The sequence below is a fragment of the Anabrus simplex genome, chromosome 2 (genome assembly GCF_040414725.1).
Source record: "Anabrus simplex isolate iqAnaSimp1 chromosome 2, ASM4041472v1, whole genome shotgun sequence".
In the NCBI taxonomy this organism is placed as follows: domain Eukaryota; kingdom Metazoa; phylum Arthropoda; class Insecta; order Orthoptera; family Tettigoniidae; genus Anabrus; species Anabrus simplex.
Window position 1 is genome coordinate 387,344,733 of NC_090266.1, and position 23,246 is coordinate 387,367,978.

Consider the following 23,246-nt stretch of genomic DNA (forward strand, 5'->3'; position numbering starts at 1 on the left):
TTCTAGTCAAATTTAGCCAAATCGATCTCCTCTCACCAATTCGATTCAGTATCTCTTCATTCGTGATTCTATCTATCCACCTCACCTTCAGCATTCTCCTGTAACACCATATTTCCAAAGCTTCTATCATATTTCTTTCTGAGCTATTTATCGTCCATGTTTCATTTCCATACAATGCCACGCTCTAGAAGAAAGCCTTCAAAAATATCTCTAATATTCCTATATCAATGTTTGCAGTGGGCAAATTTATTTTCATAAGAAAGGTCTTCTTTGCTTGTGCCAGTCTGGATTTTATGACCTCCTTACGTTTGCCAACGTTAGTTATTTTACTACCCAAGTAACAATATTTATCTACTTCCTTTACGCCTTCACTTCCTAATATAATATTTCCTGCATCACCTGACTTCGTTCGACTGCACTTCATTAAATTTTGTTTTGGACTTTTTTATTTTCATCTTGTACTCCTTACCCAAGACTCTGTCCATAATATTCAGTCATTTTTCCAGATCTTCTGTACTCTCAGATAAAATAATATCTTCAGCAAGTCACAGGGTTTTGATTTCATCTCCTTGGATTGCGATTCCCTTCCCAGATTCCTTTTTATTTCCTTTACTGCGTGTTCTATATAAACATTGAAAATGGGGGGGGGGGGGAAGACACACTGAAACCTTGTCTTACTCTTTTCTGGATTGCTGCTTCTTTTTCAAAGTCCTCGATTCTTATCACTGCAGACTGATGTTTATACAGATTGTAGATCATCCTTCTTTCTCGGTATCTGATCCCGATCATCATCAGAATCTCAGTCCGGCTCCATGGCTAAATGGTTAGCGTGCTGGCCTTTGGCCACAGGGGTCCCGGGTTCGATTCCCGGCAGGGTCGGGAATTTCAACCATAATTGGGTTAATTTAGCTGGCATCACGACGCGCAGGTCGCCTACGGGAGTCAAATCAAATACCTGCATCTGGCGAGCCGAACTTGTACTCGGACACTCCTGGCAATAAAAGCCATGCGCCATTTAATTTCATCAGAATCTCAAATAGTTTGGTCCAGTCAAAATTATCGAATGCCATTTCAAGGTCTATGAACGCCATGTATGTGGGCTTGTGCACCTTAATTCGATCATCTAAGATCAGACGTAAAGTCAGGATTGTTTCATGTGCTCCTACATTTCTTCTCAAGCCAAACTGATCTTCTCCCAACTCACTTTCAAATTGTCTTTCCATTCTTCTGTAAATAATACGTATTCAAATTTTGCAGGCGTGAGATAATAAACTAATTATGCGGTAGTTTTCATACTTGTCAGAAACGGTTTTCTCGGGAATAGGTATAACAACATTCTGCCGAAAATCGGATGGCACTTCTCCTGTCCCATACATGAAGAGAAAATGTAATTTAGGCACAATAGTGGAGACACCTTGTAACGAACTAGTAAATTATGTGGAGATAGTTGAATACTGCTTGTCTCCGCGAGACTTCACAACTTTCATATGTTAAAAGGTTTGCCTAAATCTAGGGAAAGTCCGTACTACCGTTACAGATCTCCTCCTCCTATGGTTTAACATTCTAAAAGAACCCGAGAACATCAAAGAACATTTCTTCTTTCTTAAAAAAAATTAAAAAATGGGTAATTCTTGAGGTAAAGTCCATATCCATTAGTAGATATGAAGTTTGAAGATCGATGAGATCAGTAGACAGTCCTTGTATAGGCCGGCCCGCAGTGCTCAATGTTGACGTCGAGAGCGGCCGTCGTGACCGAGATCCGGATCCGTGAAGTCGGACCCCCAAGGCACCCTGAGATACCGGACTTCCGGTATAGTGAGAGATGGAGAGGAGTTGATCTGGCTTCAACCAAGGGCCATGGCATCAGACAGCATACGAGGCGGCATGCTGATGTTGTCTCCCCAGACTCTGTCACAGCTTACTTTCCCTTAGCAGAGAGAACGAGGTAGTTCAGTAGACGGCGTAGCATCTATCGCCAGTTGGGCTTAGACCACACCAACATGTCACAAGTCCAGACGGAAACACCACCCATGATGGTAATTGGGGAACTGAAACACAGCATCACTCGATGAGAGAAAATGTTGCAGACATATTTATTTACAAATTAACGTGGCTGAAGTTAAGGGATGGAGAAGCATAACTGAGTGCTTGAAAGTTAACAGGAGGAAGACTGGGACAGCTGGCAGAAACTTAAGTGGCTGTAGGAAATATTACAATAAATGTACAAGAAGGACTTATAATAGGATATAATTACCAGAATTAATTACTAGAAAATTTTTACTGAAAACACACAACACTGCACAAGTTATAAGGAGATAAGGAGAAAAATACTTATCATGCCTTCAATGAATTTTTTTACAAGGAGACTTAACTAATCATTGCCACATTTAAGTTATAAAATATTTAAATATGAACTTACGTCTATTCAAATGAAGTACATTAAATAAGAAAAGGAACATTTATAGTAGGGTACTACGAACAAAATGCCAAGGTGGCATCAGAAACAATTTAAGCAACAAAAGTCCCTTAAGCGGGTTTAATTTAAGACAGGTGAACGCTGTGAATCTTTTGCGACTCTCGGCTATTAACAGAGTAACAGGAGTGAGAAAATCAACAATGTTACAAGGGTCAGGGAATCTGTGGGAAAGCTTATCAGATTCAACAAAATTCTTGACATATACCTTGTCCCCGACCTTTAAGTTAGTAGGTCGGTGTCCAAGATCGTATCTCTCTTTCACTCTTCTGTGAGAAGCTCTATGATTATACCAAGCCTTTTCCCATAGATCAAGGAAAATAACCGGATTTATTGTCTCGGGCAAGAGATCGTTAATGAACCACAAGTTGAAAAATGGTGAGGTCAGAACAAAACTAAACATCGGAGGACATAGGAGAGATCTTGTGAGATTCGTGGATAGCTGATACGATGTATCCCAGCAAGTATGATTTTCATGATGGAAGGTAATAAGGGCTGATCGATGTTTGCGATTGACGCACTCCGGGTTGGAGGGGTTGGGATAATAGACTGAAGTTGTCAGATATGAAATAGGCACATCAAAACAAAACTTGCGGAATAACTTTTATGTGAATGCTTTCTCATTGACAAAGTACGAAAGAAGTGAAAACAGAACAAGGCACCTGATGGTTTGAGCAATGACTAGTCTAGTAGGGAATAACCATGAAAAACGGGTAAACCCTTTCACACACACAAATAAGAATTTATACCCATATCCTTTATACTTTGCAAAAGAACTCATGTAATCAATGTACAATTGCTCAATAAGATGAGTGGCTTGATGAGAACACAATAAACCTATCAGTGTCCCAGGGAGGCTTGCTTATCATGCACGTTTTACAAGCCTTCACCACTTCCCTTATTTCTCCGATCATCGATTTCCAGATGATTAACTCCCTAATCTTCTTCTGTGTTTCGAAAACTCCAAGATGACCTCCAAAGGGAACCCCACGATAATATTTAAATATCATCGGCACTAAGACAGCGGAGATAACAGTGTTCATATTCCGATCACGGCGGGAAAGACAACAGAGAACCTGATTTCTACAAGCTGCTTTACGTCGCACCGACATAGATAGGTCTTATGGCAACGATGGGATAGGAAAGGAAGCGGACGTGGCCTCAATTAAGGTACAGCCCCAGCATTTGTCATGTGTGAAAATGGGAAAGCACGGAAAACCATCTTCAGGGCTGCCGACAGTAGGGTTCGAATCCATTACCTCCCGAATACTGGATACTGGTCAAAATTAAGCGACTGCAGCTATCGAGCTCGGTGAGAACACCATTTCCTACGACATAAGGGGCAAAGGAACCCCCAGATGGATTTTATTTTCTTTATTTAGCGTATGGCTAGAGATACAGCGTCTATTGTTATAAGACCTACACTATATACGTATGTCCAAATTGTTTATATAGTCTATAGCCTCTGGAGTCGCGAAAGCAAAGTCACAAGCACTGCCATGGTATTTTCTAGTCCTGCATTCTTCGATGATGTGCTTCACTGTCTGTTGTGTAGCGCCACAGTCACACTCAGGCGTTGGGATTCTGTTCCACTTTTAGTGGAAGGCTGCACAGTTCCCGTGGTTTGTTCGGATGATTGTCAACAATAGGCCTAAGCACAGGGTCCGCATTTTGGTGCTTAGTAATATCAAGATACAACGACAGAGCATCAGATAGGATGGCATGAACAACAAAATCTAAATAAAACTACGGTTGATTAAATTCCGCAGGGACAGGTTCACAACTATTGGAAGAGTTGTCTGAAAACATCCTACTCAGAGAGTCAGCGACCACATTCTTAGATCCACGAATGTGTCGCACTTCAAACTGGAAGGCAGAAATACGGATCGCCCAGCGAGACAGACGACCCGTACGGCAGGGCTTACCTGATTGTCCGTTTCCGATTCGAATTTGACATACACCAGGTACATGCGGAATTATTCTCTGGCAAAAGGAACTGTAGGACCCTCTAGTTCGTAAACGGAATATTTTGCTTCCTGGGGAGAAAGCGTTCTAGGTGAAAATGCGGCAGGTTTCCTACCTAAATCCCTACTTTTTTTGCTAGTTGTTTTACGTCGCTCCGACACAGATAGGTCTCACGGCGACGATGGGACAGGAAAGGGCTAGGAGTGGGAACGAAACGGCCGTGGACTTAATTATGGTACAGCCCCAGCATTTGCCTGGTGTGAAAATGGGAAACCACGGAAAACCATTTTCAGGGCTGCCAACAGTGGGGTTCGAACCTACTATCTCCCGAATACTGGATACTGGACGCACTTAAGCGACTGCAGCTATCGAGCTCGGTACCTAAATCGCAGCCTTGTAATAAGACAGCAGCTACGGCAGGTGAAGATGCGTAAGTTTGAACAATAAAACGTTTAAAAATCCAGTACGGTTAAAACTGGCTCGTTAAACAACGCTAATTTCAGATTTTCAAAAGCAGCTTGTTGGACGGTCCCCCACTCAAATTAAACACCTTTATGACGGAGTAAACTCGAAGGAGCAGAACGTTTAGCAAAATAAGGTATGAATTTGAGGAAGAAGTTAATTATTCCGATGAAACTGGCTACACCCTTGACATCCCTAGGGTCTTAAACTCACGAATCACCGATCTCGATAGCTGCAGTCGTTTAAGTGCGGCCAGTATCCAGTATTCGGGAGATAATAGGTTCGAACCCCGCTGTCGGCAGCCCTGAAGATGGTTTTCCGTGGTTTCCCATTTTCACACCAGGCAAAATGCTGGGGCTGTACCTTAATTAAGGCCACGGCCGCTTCCTTCCTACTCCTAGCCCTTCCCTTTTCCATCGTCGCCATACGTCCTATCTGTGTCGGTGCGACCTAAAGCAACTAGCCAAAAAAAAACCTCACGAATCGCTGAGTCCTAGAGCGGTCAACAGAAACTCTACTAGGGGAAACGATGTGCCCTAAGAAGGACATGCTCGCTTTTGCAAATGATACATTAGATAATTTAACCGTCAAGCCGGCTTTACTGAGGCGCAATAGTACTTAATTCAGATGAACGAGGTGTTCTTCAAAGGCATCTGAATAAACATCGACGTCGTCTAAATACTGGCAGACATAGTTGAATTTAACGTCAGGGATGATATTATCACGAGCTTCAGTGGATAATGCGAAACGCACTCTGTGAAATTCACAAAGATTCTAGTCCATAGAGAAGTTTAGAGTCCTCAGCTAACGAATCTGATAATAGGCTTCATTTAAGTGTAATGTAGTAAAACGCCTAGCCTTATGAAACAAAGAAGCAAGAATGTAAGTCAGGGGGAGATACAGATTGCATTAATACCTTCTCATTCAAATCCCTATAATCTACGAAAGGGCGGAAACAATCTTGTGGTTTAGGCACGTGAAATATAAGGGAAGAATACGCGAAAGTCGAAGGACGAATGATCCCACCAATGAGCACCTTGATGATGATATTCCTAAGAGTTTTCATTTTCGGAGGTGCTAACCGACAGAGATGAAACCTCGCAGGAATCAAATCCGTGATCACAATTTTGTATTCGATCACGTCAGTGACACCTAGCTTCTCTAAGAAGGCATCAGAGAAAGGCTGACATAGAAGCTGAATAAACTCAGCCTGATTCTCAGGTAAATTAAAAAGGTCTAACATCATTTCGCACTGAGGGGGAGAAACAACATAAAATGAAGCAAAATTACAATTTAAAAAGGGATGTGACAAGTTATTACAAAATTTGAACCAACAAGAACGGTTCTGAAAGTCTAACATAAGACCTGAATGGGGCATGAATTTGGCACCTAACACAATGGGGCATGATCAATTCTTAGCAAACTAAAGCCAAAATTTGCAAGTGAAATTCACAATCCTAATTTTACAGACAATAAAACCTAAAATTTACTGGGTAGAAGAGTTATCAGAAACACAATTTAACAAAGAAGGAAATCACTCGAAAATTTAATCAGCGGATTTCAACTTGGAATACCATCCTTCACTAATCAGTGACACAACACACTCAGAATCTAGTAGGGTGGACGCAGGTTCGTTGTTAACCTCAATCTTAATGAACGGGATAAATTCATATGTGTTAGAGGATATCGTTTGGCATTCAATAGGACCAGAGAACTCACTATAAGTAGAGTGCAGATTTTCACTATAACAATTAGGTGAATTACTACAATTATCCTTGGCTGGGTCTGAAAAACAAGGAGACGACTCAGCCTGTCGGCCTAGTCACATGTTACTATTGCATGAAACCGACTTAAAACATCACAATGTTTTGGTAGGTGCTGAAGAGATCCACACTTGAAGCATCCCGCAAAGGCAGAACTTTCTATTTATATGACCTAGATAGGAAGGGCACCTCTCTCGTAGATAGTTAGCTGACCCACAAGAATAGCGTTTTCGAGGAGTGACAGCCCTACGTAAGGGAGGACGAGACTCAGAACTAGATGGTGGAGAATCGCGGGCATTTCGGAGGGTTCCTGCGTACTGAATTCCTTCACCAGCAACAGGCCTAGTCTCAAGTTCACTAAACGGCTAAAATAAGTAAATTCGTGTCCTCATCCCAAGGTGGTGCAGCTCTTTTCAGGCACACCCCCAATCAAGGTGAGCTGCATGTAGCATTTCAACCACATACCAGCCCTCCTGCCATTCTTAAATTTCTGGGAATCAAACCCGGGCCCCCGAAGACGGCAGCTAATAACACTAACCGGTACACTACGGAGGCGGACACTAAACGGCTGAGGTCGAGAAGCAAAACAAAGATAAAACTGACAAATGGGTAAAATGCCCTCAACGATGGTCTGAAACATTTGACATTCAGAATAATATAGACCGGGCGAGTTGGCCGTGCGCGAAGAGGCGCGCGGCTGTGAGCTTGCATCCGGGAGATAGTAGGTTCGAATCCCACTATCGGCAGCCCTGAAAATGGTTTTCCGTGGTTTCCCATTTTCACACCAGGCAAATGCTGGGGCTGTACCTTAATTAAGGCCACGGCCGCTTCCTTCCAACTCCTAGGCCTTTCCTATCCCATCGTCGCCATAAGACCTATCTGTGTCGGTGCGACGTAAAGCCCCTAGCAAAAAAAAAGAATAATATAGGGCGAAGGGCGTAACATTTGATATCCTGAATAAATTCTGCAAAATTTTCTTCTAGGCGTTGTACTCTAAAGTAATATTTCTGTACTAACGAAGCGAGTGCTCTAGTCGGGATTAAATGCGCAATTAAATGAGCCTGAAAGGTTTCACGAAAACTTCTGTCAGAGATGGCCTTGACGATCCTCTTTGGGAGCACACCTACTGGGTATGGATAAATATTCTGAAGAATTTGAGGATGTGACGGAACAAAAAGAAGAGGAAGGTCCTGGAACTCGAGAAGAAAACGTAGGAAGGAGATCACTTCATTAGTAGAGTTTACAGAAAATCTAGGAATTCCTTTTAACAAAATGGCGAGTGAATGGGCCAAATTACCGAATCCTTGAGAAAATACCGGGGTAACAAGTGGAGGATTGAGAGATTCAGCGAACACACAATTCATGAAAAATTATGGTAGCTGATGGGGCACAGAAGGACCAGCTACTTGTTGATCAGGAGAAAGTACACTCTCAGACGAACTATTATGTCCTTCCTCCACATTGACAGGGACCGCAGGTACACTTTCAATATTACCATTGGCAGATCCAATTAACTATTGGTTCATCTTGTCCCAAAATGTAGAAATTCTTTGAAACGAAGATTCAGACGATTTCTTATGGACATCACTAAGTTTAAGAGAATAGATTACCTATTCTATTATAAAACTGGAACAATCGTATCTGTACACGTTTAAGTTGGTTAGCTGATGACACACAACTTTCAAAAACTCACCACTGAAGTAAATTTCGCAATATTACATTCAATCACGGACAGTGACTCTCCAACATCCTTTTCCCCCATAGATCGAAATACAAATGGGTAGTTCGAAGGAAATAGTGCCACCAGACTGCACCTTACTAACAAAACCTCATAAATGAACTCCTCGATACGGAGGTACCAAGGAGCTACAACATCCCAAGGGTCTGACATAATGACAATTTTGAAAAAATAGAAAAACCAATATTTTTAGTATTGGGATAGTGAAAACTACTAAAAATCGTCAAAGGGGGCTTTGTCCAGGCTTTAATCACAATCCGCTACCACTTGTTAACCGTGCTTCCGTGGGTCACAAATTGAGAGGTCTCACAGTTGTGCAATTGGTTGCGAACTACGAATATTTGAACATGTCTTTGAACCGTGGGGAAGAAAAGAAAAGTGAAGGTGTGCATTATCAATATGCTGTTTCTCTGACAAACATCAAACTAAAAGTTTTCACAAGCCGGCGCAATGCCTGTTAAACAGCGATACAAAGCCTTCCATTGCCGGAAGAAAAACTTATCCACGGGCTATATTTTCCCTTTAGTGCCGGGAGGAATCAGGAGAATTTAGGCTACATAGTGTTGCCTGCAAGAGTGAATTCAGGAAAGCTTTTATCACTATATGTCGTTCAGAAATCTAACAGTAGTGGACTTCTGTCTTCGGCGAGTGGGAAGAAGGTTTCTTTAACTCAACACTTTAATTTATTTTTTTATTTTTTTGCCTAATTTTTTCGCTGTTAATTATATTTTCGGCACGAAACACTTCTTTAGAAACTCTCGGACCGAAAGTTTCAAGTACCTCTTGTAGTACAATGAATCATTTCGGGGAAAGAGGAATCGCCATACTAAGTGTAGACTTAATTTTGTACGAATGGGTAAGCACACTAACTGATTGAACAGCTGTTTCTGTATGTTCTCACCAACAAACGATATAGAGTCCTTACCACTCTCATATCACACACGAACCCACTCTGATCTGTATTGTATATTGAAGAAGGTGTGTAGTGTAAATATCCCTCTATAGCTGCTCCCACAAATTTCATCACGACATTATCCTTTTCCTATTCTACTTGCAGATACATATGGGTAACTTGCGTGATGTTTCTACTTTCACTGCATAATTTTCCTTGAAGTGACTCAACCAACCAGTTGATGCGCTGAAATGACTTTGTCCCATTGAAATCTCTCTTGGCCCAGCTGAGTGGCTCAGACGGTCGAGGTGCTGGCCTTCTGACCACACATTGGCAGGTTCAATCCTGGATCAGTCTGGTGGTATTTGAAGGTGCACAGATACGTCAGCCTCGTGTCCGTAGATTTACTGGCAAGTACAAGAACTCTTGAAAGTTCCAAGGCCACAGTCCTAGTCTTCATCGCAAATATTCCGCTTCACCCTTCATGCTTCTGCAAAGCGAGAAGATAACTTGTTATACATCAATTTGACATAGATTATAAGTGGTACTTCCACATGTACAATTGTCGTAGTGACGCCAACATACGACATTTGTTTACAAAAGCCGCTTCTTACACCCGCCCCCCTTTCCTATCCCCTCGTCCACCCCCGCCCCGGAAGTTCTTATGCAGTCAGTGACTGAAGGTCCATCCCAAACTTTTAGCGAGAGAACATTGCGACGAGAACTCCATGCAATTAATATTTGTAGTCAGTCACCTCGCAAGAAGCCATTGGGCACACAGGCACATAAAGTCGCATGTCATCAAACGTGGACAGTAGCTGACAGGTGGAACGTAATATGGTCTGACAAATCACGTTTTCGCCTGTATTCCAATACGCACGTCCTCGATTGCACCAAAGGCCAAATGAAGCTTTTCATCCTGGATGTGTGCAAGGTCAGGTTCAAGCCGAAGGTGGGTCTGTGAAGTTTTGGGGAAGTTTTTCGTATCATGGTTTGGGCCTGCTCACTGAGGTGACCACTAACATGAACCAGCATGTTTATTTAAACATTCTGGATGATCAGGTGTTACCTTTTAAGTCAAAATCTGCATGATGAGTATGCTACTGAAACCATGATTTTTCAAGAAGACAATAGTAGAGTCCATCGGGCTGGACGCATATGTAACTGGTTTCATGAACACTCCCCCAACCTATTACATTTCGACTGGCCTGCAAAATCACCTGACTTGAACACCACTGAAAATCTGTGGGATATGTAGGAATAGCGGGCAAAACGCCAACATCACCATCCCCGCAATTTGGCGAACTGGCGCGATAAAATCCCCAGCGAGTGGCCTAACCTGGATGCGCTGTACCTACACAACCCTGTGGACTCACTTCCTAACCAAATTCAGAGGGTTATCTAGTCCAGAGGCGGAGTTACAAGGTATTGAAAGACGCTTGTAATGATTTCTCCAAGGGTGAATAATTTTTTGTCCGGTGAGCCTAGTTATTGAGCTAAGATGTCCATATCGAATATTTCGTGAGCCGTTGAAGATATAGATATTCTATTTCCACTTTCAGTAATGTTACCAAAGGGTTTATAGGCAGACTTACAGTACTTTTTCATAGTGTTCATATTTTCGGAGATAATGGCAATAACTTTGTTTTCTAAATGGGACTACAGTATTTTCTACACTTAGCCTTAAACTTACAAACATTACAAATTCAGCATCGTGATTTTCGAAATCGGATAAGTACTTCTTGAAAAAAATGTAATGTATTTAAACCTGCTTCATTTGACAGCCGGGGCCTAACCTGTTCGATTCGCGCTACGTATGAAACATTACATAGCTCTTGACATACAGAGTTCCTTTGCCTTCCTCTGACAGCTAGGATTTGCTCTACTGCACCCATAAATACTCTATGATAAATTGTATGATTTAACACCTTTTCTATTGTTGTACGTAAACAGGTAAAAGGAAAATGGATATGCGACGGCTTCTAAGGGATATCATCAATCTATTATCCTGTTGTGACATTAAACCACACAGGACAGAATCAGCTAGCTGCGCGATACGGGCCACGCAGCTGTTATCTTCTGGGAGGTGGTAGATTCGAACCCAATCCCCCACCATCGGCAGCACTGAAGATGGCTTTCCATGGTTTGAAATTTTAACACCAGGCAAACACTGGAGTTGTACTTTCATTAAGGCCATGGCCGCTACTTTTCCAGTAGTAGCCCTTTATTATTCCAAAGACGACGAAAACCCATTTAAATTCGTACGAACGCTGGAAAAATTGCAGGCGACTAATACTGGCGAAATAATGAAATTTACCTATGCTAATCAAAGACATTTACAAATATATACATACAAGTTGAATTTACAAAGGTAGCTGGAATTGATAAGGTTTCTGGGAATATATTACAGGCTATGGGTTGGGAAAAGTGACTTATCTGAAATGCTTATTTGATTACTGTTTGTATGAAGGTACGATACCAAATGAATGTAGAGTTGCAATAGAAGCAATAGAATAATAGAATAATTACAGGCCTGTCAGCTGTACATGTGTTGCTTGTAAGCTCTGGAAAATATTATTTCTGATTATAATGGGCAAGTTGCAAAATTACTAACTGGTTTGATAGAAGGCAGTTCGGGTTTAGGAAAGGATACTCCAGTGAAGCTCAACTTGTAGGCCTACGTCAGTTTTTAAAATGAATACATCTGCAGTATATCTCTAAAACTTAACATGTAGCAGACGTAAACATTGGTATTTGGAACCTCCTTTACAAATAAAGAAGGATGTATTCTTTTTCGGAAAATCCCCTTAAGGGATGGGGGGGGGGGGGAGTGAAAAGAAGTGAGGAAGGAGTTGAATTCCTTTTATGAGGACACTTATAACTCAAAAGCGGAAGATGTTACAGACGTCAAAATTGGTATCTTGAATCTCCTTTAGAAATAAAGAAACATGAGACTTGAAAGGGGACTTTTTTTCACGTGTACAGTTCTATATCGCAAGCTCCGGAGTTAGCTCTGCCAGCAGCCTGGTCATTTTAGCCTCAAAAGGAAATACCAAAAATGTGGTGTACAAAGAGTTTCTGGGGGAAATGAAACTCAATTTACTATACTTGAGGGATTTGCAGATAATATCTCAGTGCATGGTGAGGGTTACTGTAGTCACGTCCTAGTTCGTGAACCATGGGCAACGGCTGAGTGGCCTAGTAAGTGGTCCTGAGAGTAGAGATACCAGTTGTTATGGAATGGGAGTGGGCATCTCGGACATATTCTGAGTCATGGCCCTCCTTGTGCTCAGGCGGCTAGGACTATACAATTCACCGGTGGTCCATAACCCGTTAGAGGAGAGATCCTCACTTGGACTCTGTGCAAGTAGGGCAGTATCCTGCTTCATGAATTTACCGAGCTCAGAACATATTAAGCAAGCCTCGGACCTATGGGAGTAACGGAGTCCCACTCCCATTTGACAGGCGAGGGACTCCTTGGAAACAACTTGGCGAACGAAATGTAATTTGATGGGGGCTATCAATATTAATGGGGCTTAAGGAAGAAAGAAAGTAGAACTGGCTGAGTCAGCAAAGAGGATGCATCTGGATGTGCTAGGAGTAAGTGATATTCGGGTAAGGGGAGATAACGAGGAATAGATAGGAGATTATAAATTGTACTTGACGGGTGTTAGAAAGGGAAGGGCAGAGTCTGGGGTAGGGCTCTTTATCAGGAATACCATTGCACGCAACACAGTTTCTGTTAGGCACGTAAATGAGCGAATGATGTGGGTAGATTTGTCAGTTGGAGGAATTAGGACTAGAATTGTCTGATTGTATTCACCATGTGAGGGTGCAGATAAGGATGAAGTTGACAAGTTTTATGAAGGATTGAGTGACATCGTGGTCAGGGTCAACAGCAAGGATAGAATAGTGCTAATGGGCGATTTCAATGCGAGAGTTGGGAATAAAACTGAAGGATACGAAGGGGTGATTGGTAAATGTGGGGAAGATATGGAAGCTAATGGGAATGGGAAGCGTTTGCTGGACATCTGTGCTAGTATAGGTTTAGCAGTTACGAATACATTCTTCAAGCATAAGGCTATTCAACGCTACACATGGGAGACTAGAAATACCAGATCCATAGTAGACTATACTAAACAGACTTCGAATTCAGGAAATATGTTAGGAATGTACGAGTTCTCCGGGGATTTTTCGACGATACAGACCACTATCTGATCTGTAGAGAACTAAGTACCTCTAGGCCTAGGGTAGAGAAAGTGAAATCTGTCTGCAAACGAATAAGGGTAGAAAATCTCCAGGACAAGGAAATTAGACAGAAGTACATGGATATGATTAGTAAGAAGTTTCGAAAAGGAGACAGTAAGCAGGTTCAGGGTATAGAAAGTGAATGGGTGGCATACAGGCATACTGTAGAAGAAACAGCAAGGAAATGCCTATGAACAACTGTGTGTAAAGATGGGAAAAGGCGAACACTTTGGTGCAATGAAGTGAGAGTAGCTTGTAAACATAAAAAGAAGACTTATCAGAAATGGCTCCAAACAAGGGCCGAGGCAGACAGGGATTTGTACGTAGATGAAAGAAACAGAGCGAAACAAATAGTTGTTGAATCCAAAAAGAAGTCTTGAGAAGATTTTGGTAATAACATGGGAAGGCTAGGTCAAGCAGCAGGGAAACCTTTCTGGATGGTAATAAAGAATCTTAGGAAGGGAGGGAAAAAGGAAATGAACAGTGTTTTGAGTAATTCAGGTGAACTCATAATAGATCCCAGGGAATCACTGGAGAGGTGGAGAGAATATTTTGAACATCTTCTCAATGTAAAAGGAAATCATCCTGGTGGTGTTGCGAACAACCAAGCTCATGGGGAGGAGGAAAATTATGTTGGTGAGATTATGCTTGAGGAAGTGGAAATGATGGTAAGTAAACTCCATTGTCATAAAGCAGCAGGAATAGATGAAATTAGACCTGAAGTGGTGAAGTATAGTGGGAAGGCAGGGATGAAATGGCTTCATAGAGTAGTAAGATTAGCATGGAGTGTTGGTAAGGTACCTTCAGATTGGACAAAAGCAGTAATTGCACCTATCTATAAGCAAGGGAATAGGAAGGATTGCAACAACCATCGAGGTATCTCATTGATTAGTATACCAGGAAAAGTAATCACTGGCATCTTGGAAGGGAGGGTGTGGTCAGTGGTTGAGAGGAAGTTGGATGAAAACCAGTGTGGTTTCAGACCACAGAGAGGCTGTCAGGATCAGATTTTCAGTATGCGCCAGGTAGTTGAATAATGCTACGAGAGGAATAGGCAGTTGTGTTTATGTTTCGTAGATCTAGAGAAAGCATATGACAGGGTACCGAGGGAAAGGTGTTCGCTGTACTGGGGGACTATGGAGTTAAAGGTAGATTATTAAAATCAATCAAAGGCATTTATGTTGGCAATCGGGCTTCAGTGAGAATTGATGGTAGAATGAGTTCTTGGTTCAGGGTACTTACAGGGGTTAGACCAGGGCCTCTTAGGGTGCATGCGCGTGGTGCATGCACTGTGCACGGTGCAAAAGACGACTTGGCTTGGTTGATCAGAGTGCAGACCCCCACTCCTCGATTTGGAGCAATAGCGCTAACTCTCTCTTTCCTCACGCCTGTCTCGCTCGCTCCCCCTGTCTCCCTCTCCCCCACTTGCGCCGTAGCGCTCCAAATCCGGGCTGAGTTGAGCCGAGTATAGCCGAGTAGAGCCGAGCATAGCCGAGTAGCCCAGAGACGAAGCGTTGATCCGAGCCATACCGAGCGGCACCGAGCGGCACCGATGCACAGTGCACGGAGCTCTTGCGCCTCGCTCTGCACGCGTGAGATTTTGGACGTTTGAGAGGCCCTGGGTTAGACAAAGCTGTAATATTTCACCTTTGCTGTTCGTAGTTTACATGGATCATCTGCTGAAAGGTATCAAATGGCAAGGAGGGATTCAGTTAGGTGGAAACGTAGTAAGCAGTCTGGCCTATGCTGACGACTTGGTTTTAATTGGCAGATTGTGCTGAAAGCCTGCAGTCTAATATCTTGGAACTTGAAAATAGGTGCAATGATTATGGTATGAAAATTAGCCTTTCGAAGACTAAATTGATGTCAGTAGGTAAGAAATTCAACAGAATTGAATGTCAGATGGTGAAACAAAGCTAGAACAGGCCGATAATTTCAAGTATTTAGGTTGTATTTTCTCCCAGGATGGTAATATAGTAAGTGAGATTGAATCAAGGTGTCGTAAAGCTAATGCAGTGAGCTCGCAGTTGCGATCAACAGTATTCTGTAAGAAGGAAGTCAGCTCCCAGACGAAACTATCTTCACATCGGTCTGTTTTCAGACCAACTTTGCTTTACGGGAGCGAAAGCTGGGTGGACTCAGGATATCTTATTCATAAGTTAGAAGTAACAGACATGGAAGTAGCAAGAATGATTGCTGGTACAAACAGGTGGGAACAATGGCAGGAGGGTACTCGGAATGAGGAGATAATGGCTAATTTAGGAATGAACTCGATGGATGAAGCTGTACGCATAAACCGGCTTCGGTGGTGGGGTCATGTGAGGCGAAAGGAGGAAGATAGGTTACCTAGGAGAATAATGGACTCTGTTATGGAGGGTAAGATAAATAGAGGTAGACCAAGGCGACGACGGTTAGACTCAGTTACTAACGATTTAAAGATAAGAGGTATAGAACTAAATGAGGCCACAACACTAGTTGCAAATCGATTATTGGCGACGTTTAGTAAATTCCCAGAGGCTTGCAAACTGAACACTGAAAGTCGTAACAGTCTATAATGATAATGTATGTATGTATGTATGTATGTATGTATGTATGTATGTATGTATGTATGTATGTATGTATGTATGTATGTATGTATGTATGTATCTTAGTGCAGTACCGAGAAACGACTACTTTTATCAAATTACGAAATCCACGGAGCGAAGCCACGAGTAACAGCAGCTAGTATCGTACATAAATGCTACAAAGAAAGAACTGCAACCACAGATAAGGCTATTTGCGGATTATGTTATACTATATAGAGTAGTAAATGAGTTTTCAGGATTGTGGCCGACTGCGAGGGAACCTAGACAATTTTGTGAGATGGACAGCAGACAATGGGAAGATGGTTAAGGGGACGAAAATTCAGGTTGTAAGTTACAGCAAGAGGAAAATTTTTCTCAATTGTAATTACTGTGTTTAGGGGAGGAAGGTACCTTATGGGGAACACTGTAAGTACCTTTGTGTTAAGATAAGGAATGATCTTAATTGGGGTTATCATATTAATGAGGTTGTGAGAGGTTACAAAGCTCTTCATATGGTTATGAGAGTATGTAGCGGTTGTGGTAAGGATGTAAAAGCCAGGCTGAGTGGCTCAGACGGTTAAGGCGCTTGCCTTGGCTGGTTCGAACCTGGCTCAGTCTGGTGGTATTTCAAGGTGTTCAAATACGTCAGACTCGTGCCAGTAGATTTACTGGCACGTAAAAGAACTCCTGCGGGACTACATTCCGACACCTCTGCGCCTCCGAAAACGTGGAATAGTTAGTGGGACGTAAGAACAATAACATTATCTTTAAGGATGTAAAAGAAAAGGGGTGTAAGTCTCTGGTAAGGCCCGGATTAGAGTATGGTTCCATCGTATCGGACCCACACCAGGACTACTTGATGCGAGAACTAGAAAAGATCCAAATGAAAGCATCACGATTTGTTCTGCGTGATTTACGAGAAAGGAGTAGTTATACGATAATGTTGCAAACTTTGGGCTGGCAATACTTGAGAGTGAGGAGAGCGAAATGCTCGACTACGTGGTATGTTTCGAGCTGCCATTGGACAGATGACGTGGAATGGCCTTTGAATAAGATTGAGCGGAGCATTTAAGAGTAAATAAATAAATAAATAAATAAATAAATAAATAAATAAATAAATAAATAAATAATATGGAAATAAAGTTGGAATTCAAGAGGAAAAATTGGGGCAAATATTCATATATAGGACGAGAAGTAAGGGATTGATATAAATTATATCAAGGAAAATATTTGATAAATGTCCAAGTTCTTTGAAAACGTTTAACAAAAAGCTAGGTAAAGAAGTGATAGGGAATCTGTCACCCGGGCGACAGCCCTATATGCAGATCATTGATAATTGATGATACAACTGTGTAATCACCACTTCTTAACACTCATCAGAAGGGAAAAAGAGAGGTGGTTCGTTCCTTGGAATAACAAACAAAAGAAAGAAAACGGCCACGAAGGCCGTGAAAACGGAAGTCTCCCTACGCTTCGCAAACCTAATACGGTGGGGATCAGAAAAGAACAAGGGTTGACTACGGGAAGTCGGATAGGGAAGGAAACCCATTGCAATTCCTTTACCTGTTACCTATGGTGATATTAATGTTATATCATGCATTTAACATAGCGGATGCAGTAGAGCGAATACCTAGCCGTCAGAGGAAGGCGAAGGAATTCTGTATATCAACAACTAGCTCATGTTTCATACGTAGCGCGAATCGAACAGGGCAGGCCCCGGGTGGCAAATGAAGCACGGTTGAATACAATTTTTCGATAAGTTGTTCTCCGATTTTCAAAATATTCACGGGACTGAATTCATAATGTTTGAGAGTTGAAGTCTAGGTGTAGAAAACAGCGCAGTTCTATTTGGAAAAACAAAGTTAGCGCCCTTATCTCAGCAACAGCAGATACCCTGAAAAGTACTACAAGTCCGAGTCTTAGTCCCTTGGTACCATTACTGAAAGTGAAAACAGAATGCCGATATCTCCTTATTTCAGGTTTATAGCTTCCGAGTGTTACAGAAGGTGCCACTCACAGGGCTGGTCGTCCAGTAATGACAAACTACCTCACTCCTCATCCTGCCTAGTACGCCTCATTTCGGCGCCGCTATCGGTATTTGCGGTTTTCCCATAACCCCATAACCTATGGTGGTGGTATTTCAGGATCCAACCAACCATCGGGCTGATGACGTAACAAACAACAAAAACATCTTAGCTCAATAACCCTGTATAGGATTGCTTGATAGTTGTTCATCATTCCACATGCCTGTTCAAGTTAATAATTGTCTCCCATCCCCACCCCACAAAATAATTACCGGATGTCGGCGCGCCTGGTCTCGCGGGAGTTCTTTTATATGCCAATAAATTCACGACATGAGGCTAGCGTATATGAGCCCCTTCAAAGATAACTACACTGAGCAATCCTCCAACCTGGGCTTAGAAGGCCATCGCTGTACCATCGGAGCAGTTCACACTAGCTGTATAGCTGTAAACGGCACTTGGAAACAAATTGGATCTTCCCATACATAGCTATAAAAGTAGATGAGAACAGCGACCAGTGTTCGGGGTAGGTACTGAACACTGTTAAATAAACTACCTGCGGGTTCATGTACATAAACTAACTCGCAGAGTTATAGTTAGTTATCCACGACTCCAAACAACTCACGCAATCTGTTTGTGGTTGCTTTAGCTCGTAATTCTCTAAAACATTCCAGGTAATATTTACTGTGTTGTCTAAAAAGCTCGAAGCATCTTTACGAAGTGAATGTTCAGCGTTTCGTATGCAGGCGTATTTGGAAAACAAATTATATGTTTGAAACGCTGTACCTTTCAGGCAATTTCCACCGCGATCAGGAAAAGGGGTGTGTTTCGAACATGGGTGAGCAAAAATATTTTCACGGCATGCAATGCTAATCTTCTATTTGAAAAAGGAGAGGGATGAGACCGCATGAATATCACATATAAAATTTATGAACAGAGGTTTGCTGGTGAATCTAGAGTTCGGAAGTGGTTTGAGAATAGTCATGCAAAGAAAAATTTAAATCCTTCGGTACAGATTATAGGCTAATGTCAGAAGTATTAATGTAAACTCACCATCAACTACAGTTTTTTATATCTCTTCTGTGTTTTCTTCAATATTGCGGCTTTTCGCACGTAGCTAGGACTCATCGGTGGGGGCGAGGGCATTGCTCCAAGACCCGTCTTCCCTTCTGTGTTCGTTACAGCAATCTGAAACGACAGAATATTTCATTGTACGGGGCATTTGAATAACAGCATAGATAAACATTTTTAAACTTGAGAAAATAAGGTAGGGTCTGCGTAATGGAGACTGCAAAGGTGTGCTCGATTCGCCCGGAAGTGTGCAGGATCGATTCTCCATCACCAAGTCCAAAAATTCAAGAAACGAGTTTTCCACTAATGGACTGACGCATGGCCCTGATATTCACTCACAAGGGGAGGTCACAATGTCCGCATCACCGAGTTTGTTCACATTGTGTAGGTTGGTAGTACTACATCACAAAGCACACTGGCAAAGTAGTAGAGAGCAACTCTCAAACATTTTCGAAAAAAGCGATATTTAACATGTCGAAAAATGTTACGAGAGTTTTAGCATGCCAGGTACCATCAAGCGAGACCCTGCGGAGCGGTGGTCGAGTGGTTAAGGTTCTCCACTTCAGTTATGAAGATGGCGAATTCGAGTCACGCTGCTACGAGCCTTTTACCTCCCTTTCCCACCTTTTTCATCTATTAAAAGTTTTCTTCTATTACCGTTACACGACACAACGCGGTCAGACAGTGACTAACTGCTGCCCTCCTTCGCAACACGAGCAAAATGGGGATTAGGAAATGTCCGAGAAAAAAGTTGAGACGAGCGTGATTCGAACTCGCCATCTTCATAACTGAAGTGGAGAACCTTAACCACACGACCACCGCACCACAGTCTCCCGTTTGATGGTACCTGACATGCTAAAGCTCTCTTAACTTTTCTCGACATTTTCAAAAGCGTTTTTTCGGAAATGTTTGAGAGTTGCGCGCTACTACTTTGCCAGTGCGTTTTTGTGATGTAGTACTACCAACCTACAAAGTGTGAACAAAATCGGTGATGCGGACATCATGACCTCCCCTTGCCAAACACACACACACACACACACACACACACACACACACACACACACACACACACACACGCACGCACGCACGCACACGCACACACACACACACACACACACACACACACACACACACACACACACGCGAGTACCGCGTTAATTATTGTGGGCAAAGGCGGCTGGGCATTGAGCTAACCACTCCACCACACTTAGCGCCACACCTACAAGGGCCTTCGTGGCTTGGCTTTGCTTCTGCAGGAAATGCGTTGCTGTTAAGGCGTAGGGTTTATATGGGAAAATTGCCTCATCATATATGTGACAAAAATGCCATTTTCAACTCTGCACATTGTATTCAAAATAGTTCAGTATGTCTTGTACATATTGAATCAATGCATGACATAGGTGGAAATCACTAGAAAATTTCGCATCGAGTAAACAGTCTATACACCTTAAATGCATACTATAAATTCACACTTACAAAATTTCTGGTGTCAAATGATGTCATCTGAAACGTAAAATTGCACAATTCGATTTATTTGTTGAAATTCAGTAGGGTCCGCCTCTGTGGTGTAGTAGTTAGTCTGATTAGCTGCCACCCCCGGAGGCCCGGGTTAAATTCCCGGCTCTGCCACGAAATTTGAAAAGTGGTACGAGGGCTGGAACGGGGTCCACTCAGCCTTGGGAGGTCAACTGAGTAGAGGTGGGTTCGATTCCCACCTCAGCCATCCTGGAAGTGGTTTTCCGTGGTTTCCCACTTTTCCTCCAGGCAAATGCCGGGATGGTACCTAACTTAATGCCACGGCCGCTTCCTTCCCTCTTTCTTGTCTATCTTCCCATCCCCACCAAGGCCACTGTTCAGCACAGCAGGTGAGACCGCCTGGGCGAGGTAATGGTCGTACTCTTCAGTTGTATCCCCGACCCAATGTCTCACGCTCCCGGACTCTGCCCTTGGGGCGGTAGAGGTGGGATCCCTCGCTGAGTCCGAGGGAAAAACCAAACCTCGAGGGTAAGCAGATTAAGAAGAGGAAGAAGAAATTCAGTAGGCCTAATCGTACACAAATTCCGGCTGGCTTTGTGATAATGCCTATCTTGACCTTCCTGCGGGAGTAACAAATGCTCATGAATTCTCGACTCCATACACGCACCAAACTGACAAATCATTAACAACGCGTTAGCAAATGAAAGCTGCTCTTTAACATATACTGTATATCGTCGCTGCCGGGACAAAACCTCCTATGTGAAATATTTTAGTTTAGAACTTTGGCCGGTAAGGTTCTGTCTGCTAAGGTGCAATATTGTGTGAATATGGTCAAGGTATTCTCGCTCTTCATAACGTATGTGCTGCGGGTAAGTATATCTCCAAAAATATTATCATATAGGAGGTTTTGTCGCGGCAACGGCGATATACGAGTATCCGCAAGTTCTTCATTCTGTATCTCGAAATTGTGAATCTTGCTATGGTTAAAACGGAATTCAGGAAACCTGTCACTGCCTCTCCACCAACGCGAACCTATCCAGATGCTGGGACAGTATCTCAGCCTCCAATTGATTCATCATGCAGCTACGTTTCCCTGAAGCGAGGGCCGGTACAGTAACTGTGTATCAGGTACCTTCAGTGCCGCCATTTGTATATGACATGCCTCAAGCTAAATCTGGCACTAGAATCGCATTTCAGCTAGCTTTACCATGCCTACCTAACACGTTTACCTCCTCACAGGCCGACTCCATGGCTAAATGGTCAGCGTGTTGGCCTTTGATCACGGGGGTCCCGGGTTCGATACTCGGCAGAGTCGGAAATTTTAACCATCTTTGGTTAATTTCGCTGGCACGGGGGCTGGGTGTATGTGTCGTCTTCATTATCATTTCATTCTCATCACGACGCTCAGGTCGCCTACGGCCGTCAAATAGAAAGACTTGCCCCTGGTGAGCCGAACATGTCCTCGGACACCCTCGGCACTAAAAGCCATGAGCCATTTATTTATACCTCCTCACTCCTTTTCACAAATCTCCGTAATCGTTGAACTTCGTTTTCGATAAGTCATTGCTTCGTTTGCTTGCAAGGACGGCAGAACAAACAACGGTAGTTCAGTAAAAAAAAGAAAGAAGTAATTAACATATGTTTTGAGCAGTCCGGTTGGGAAAAATGTTGGCTAACCGCTAGTCTTCCATGCTAAAGGTTGTAAGGTCGAATCCCAGTACAATTTGTTTATATTCAATAGTTCTGAAGTGTAAGAGAATTGTGCCATCAGTTTTACTGTTACGGCAAAACAAAAACTAAATTCCATCCCTCCGGCTTTTCTCAAAATCAACATTAAGAGAGCGGACATTATATAAATAATAATAATAATAATAGTAATAATAATAATAATAATAATAATAATAATAATAATAATAATAATTACACGTTGTTTAGGAGAAACTAAGGTAAGGTAAGGGTTATTCTGCCCGAAGGCAGGTCCAAACCTCCGCAGAGGTGTTCCTGAGCCGGAGTTTACGTGCGGTAGGGTGGCCAGTTCCTTTCCGCTCCTCCATTCCCTTACCCCCCCCCCCCCCCCCACCAACAGCGCGTGGCAACCCATCCAACTCCCAATGTTGCTTAACTTCGGAGCTCTCACGGGATCCGGTGTTTCAACACGGCTACGGCCGTTGGCAGGAGAAACTAAAGAGAGAAATAATAAACCTACCAGATAGAGAACTTACTGCCGTCCTCGCTATCTGTTGATACATCTCAATACCAAAGCTTGTCCCTTTAGAATGATAACAGCTGAAACTAGACATATCAGCTGAGACTTGCTTTCGAAAGGACACTCATATTATCTTCTTCTACTTCTTCTTATTCTTCTTCTTGTTATGCTCACACCCTTGTGGAATCGCGCGTGCGAACAGTGTCACACGTGTAGACTTCGCCCTGTTTGACGGTCGGGTGGCCTTCATGACGCCAACTCGGCGTGGAAGGATGTATTCACTATTGTGTGCTTCTGTGGTGTTTGGTAGTCTGTTATGTTGTGTGTATAGCTGATGGTCCACCAGCCCCTTGCAAACTACTTTTAT

The 23,246-nt window shown here is 42.7% G+C and overlaps 1 protein-coding gene across 2 annotated transcripts in view; it reads right to left on the reverse strand.

The window, feature by feature from the left end:
* Positions 1–1,053: 1,053 nt before the first annotated feature.
* Positions 1,054–23,246, reverse strand: part of LOC136864160 (angiogenic factor with G patch and FHA domains 1) — a 663,154-nt gene continuing 640,961 nt past the window's right edge. For both annotated transcript variants that reach the window (XM_067140807.2, XM_067140808.2), the window contains exons 9-10: positions 19,180–19,314; positions 1,054–2,048 (exon numbers count right to left, since the gene is read on the reverse strand). In XM_067140807.2, the coding sequence (XP_066996908.2) occupies positions 19,186–19,314 (129 nt within the window). In that variant the 3' untranslated portion in view covers positions 1,054–2,048; positions 19,180–19,185. The remainder of the gene's footprint in view (positions 2,049–19,179; positions 19,315–23,246) is intronic.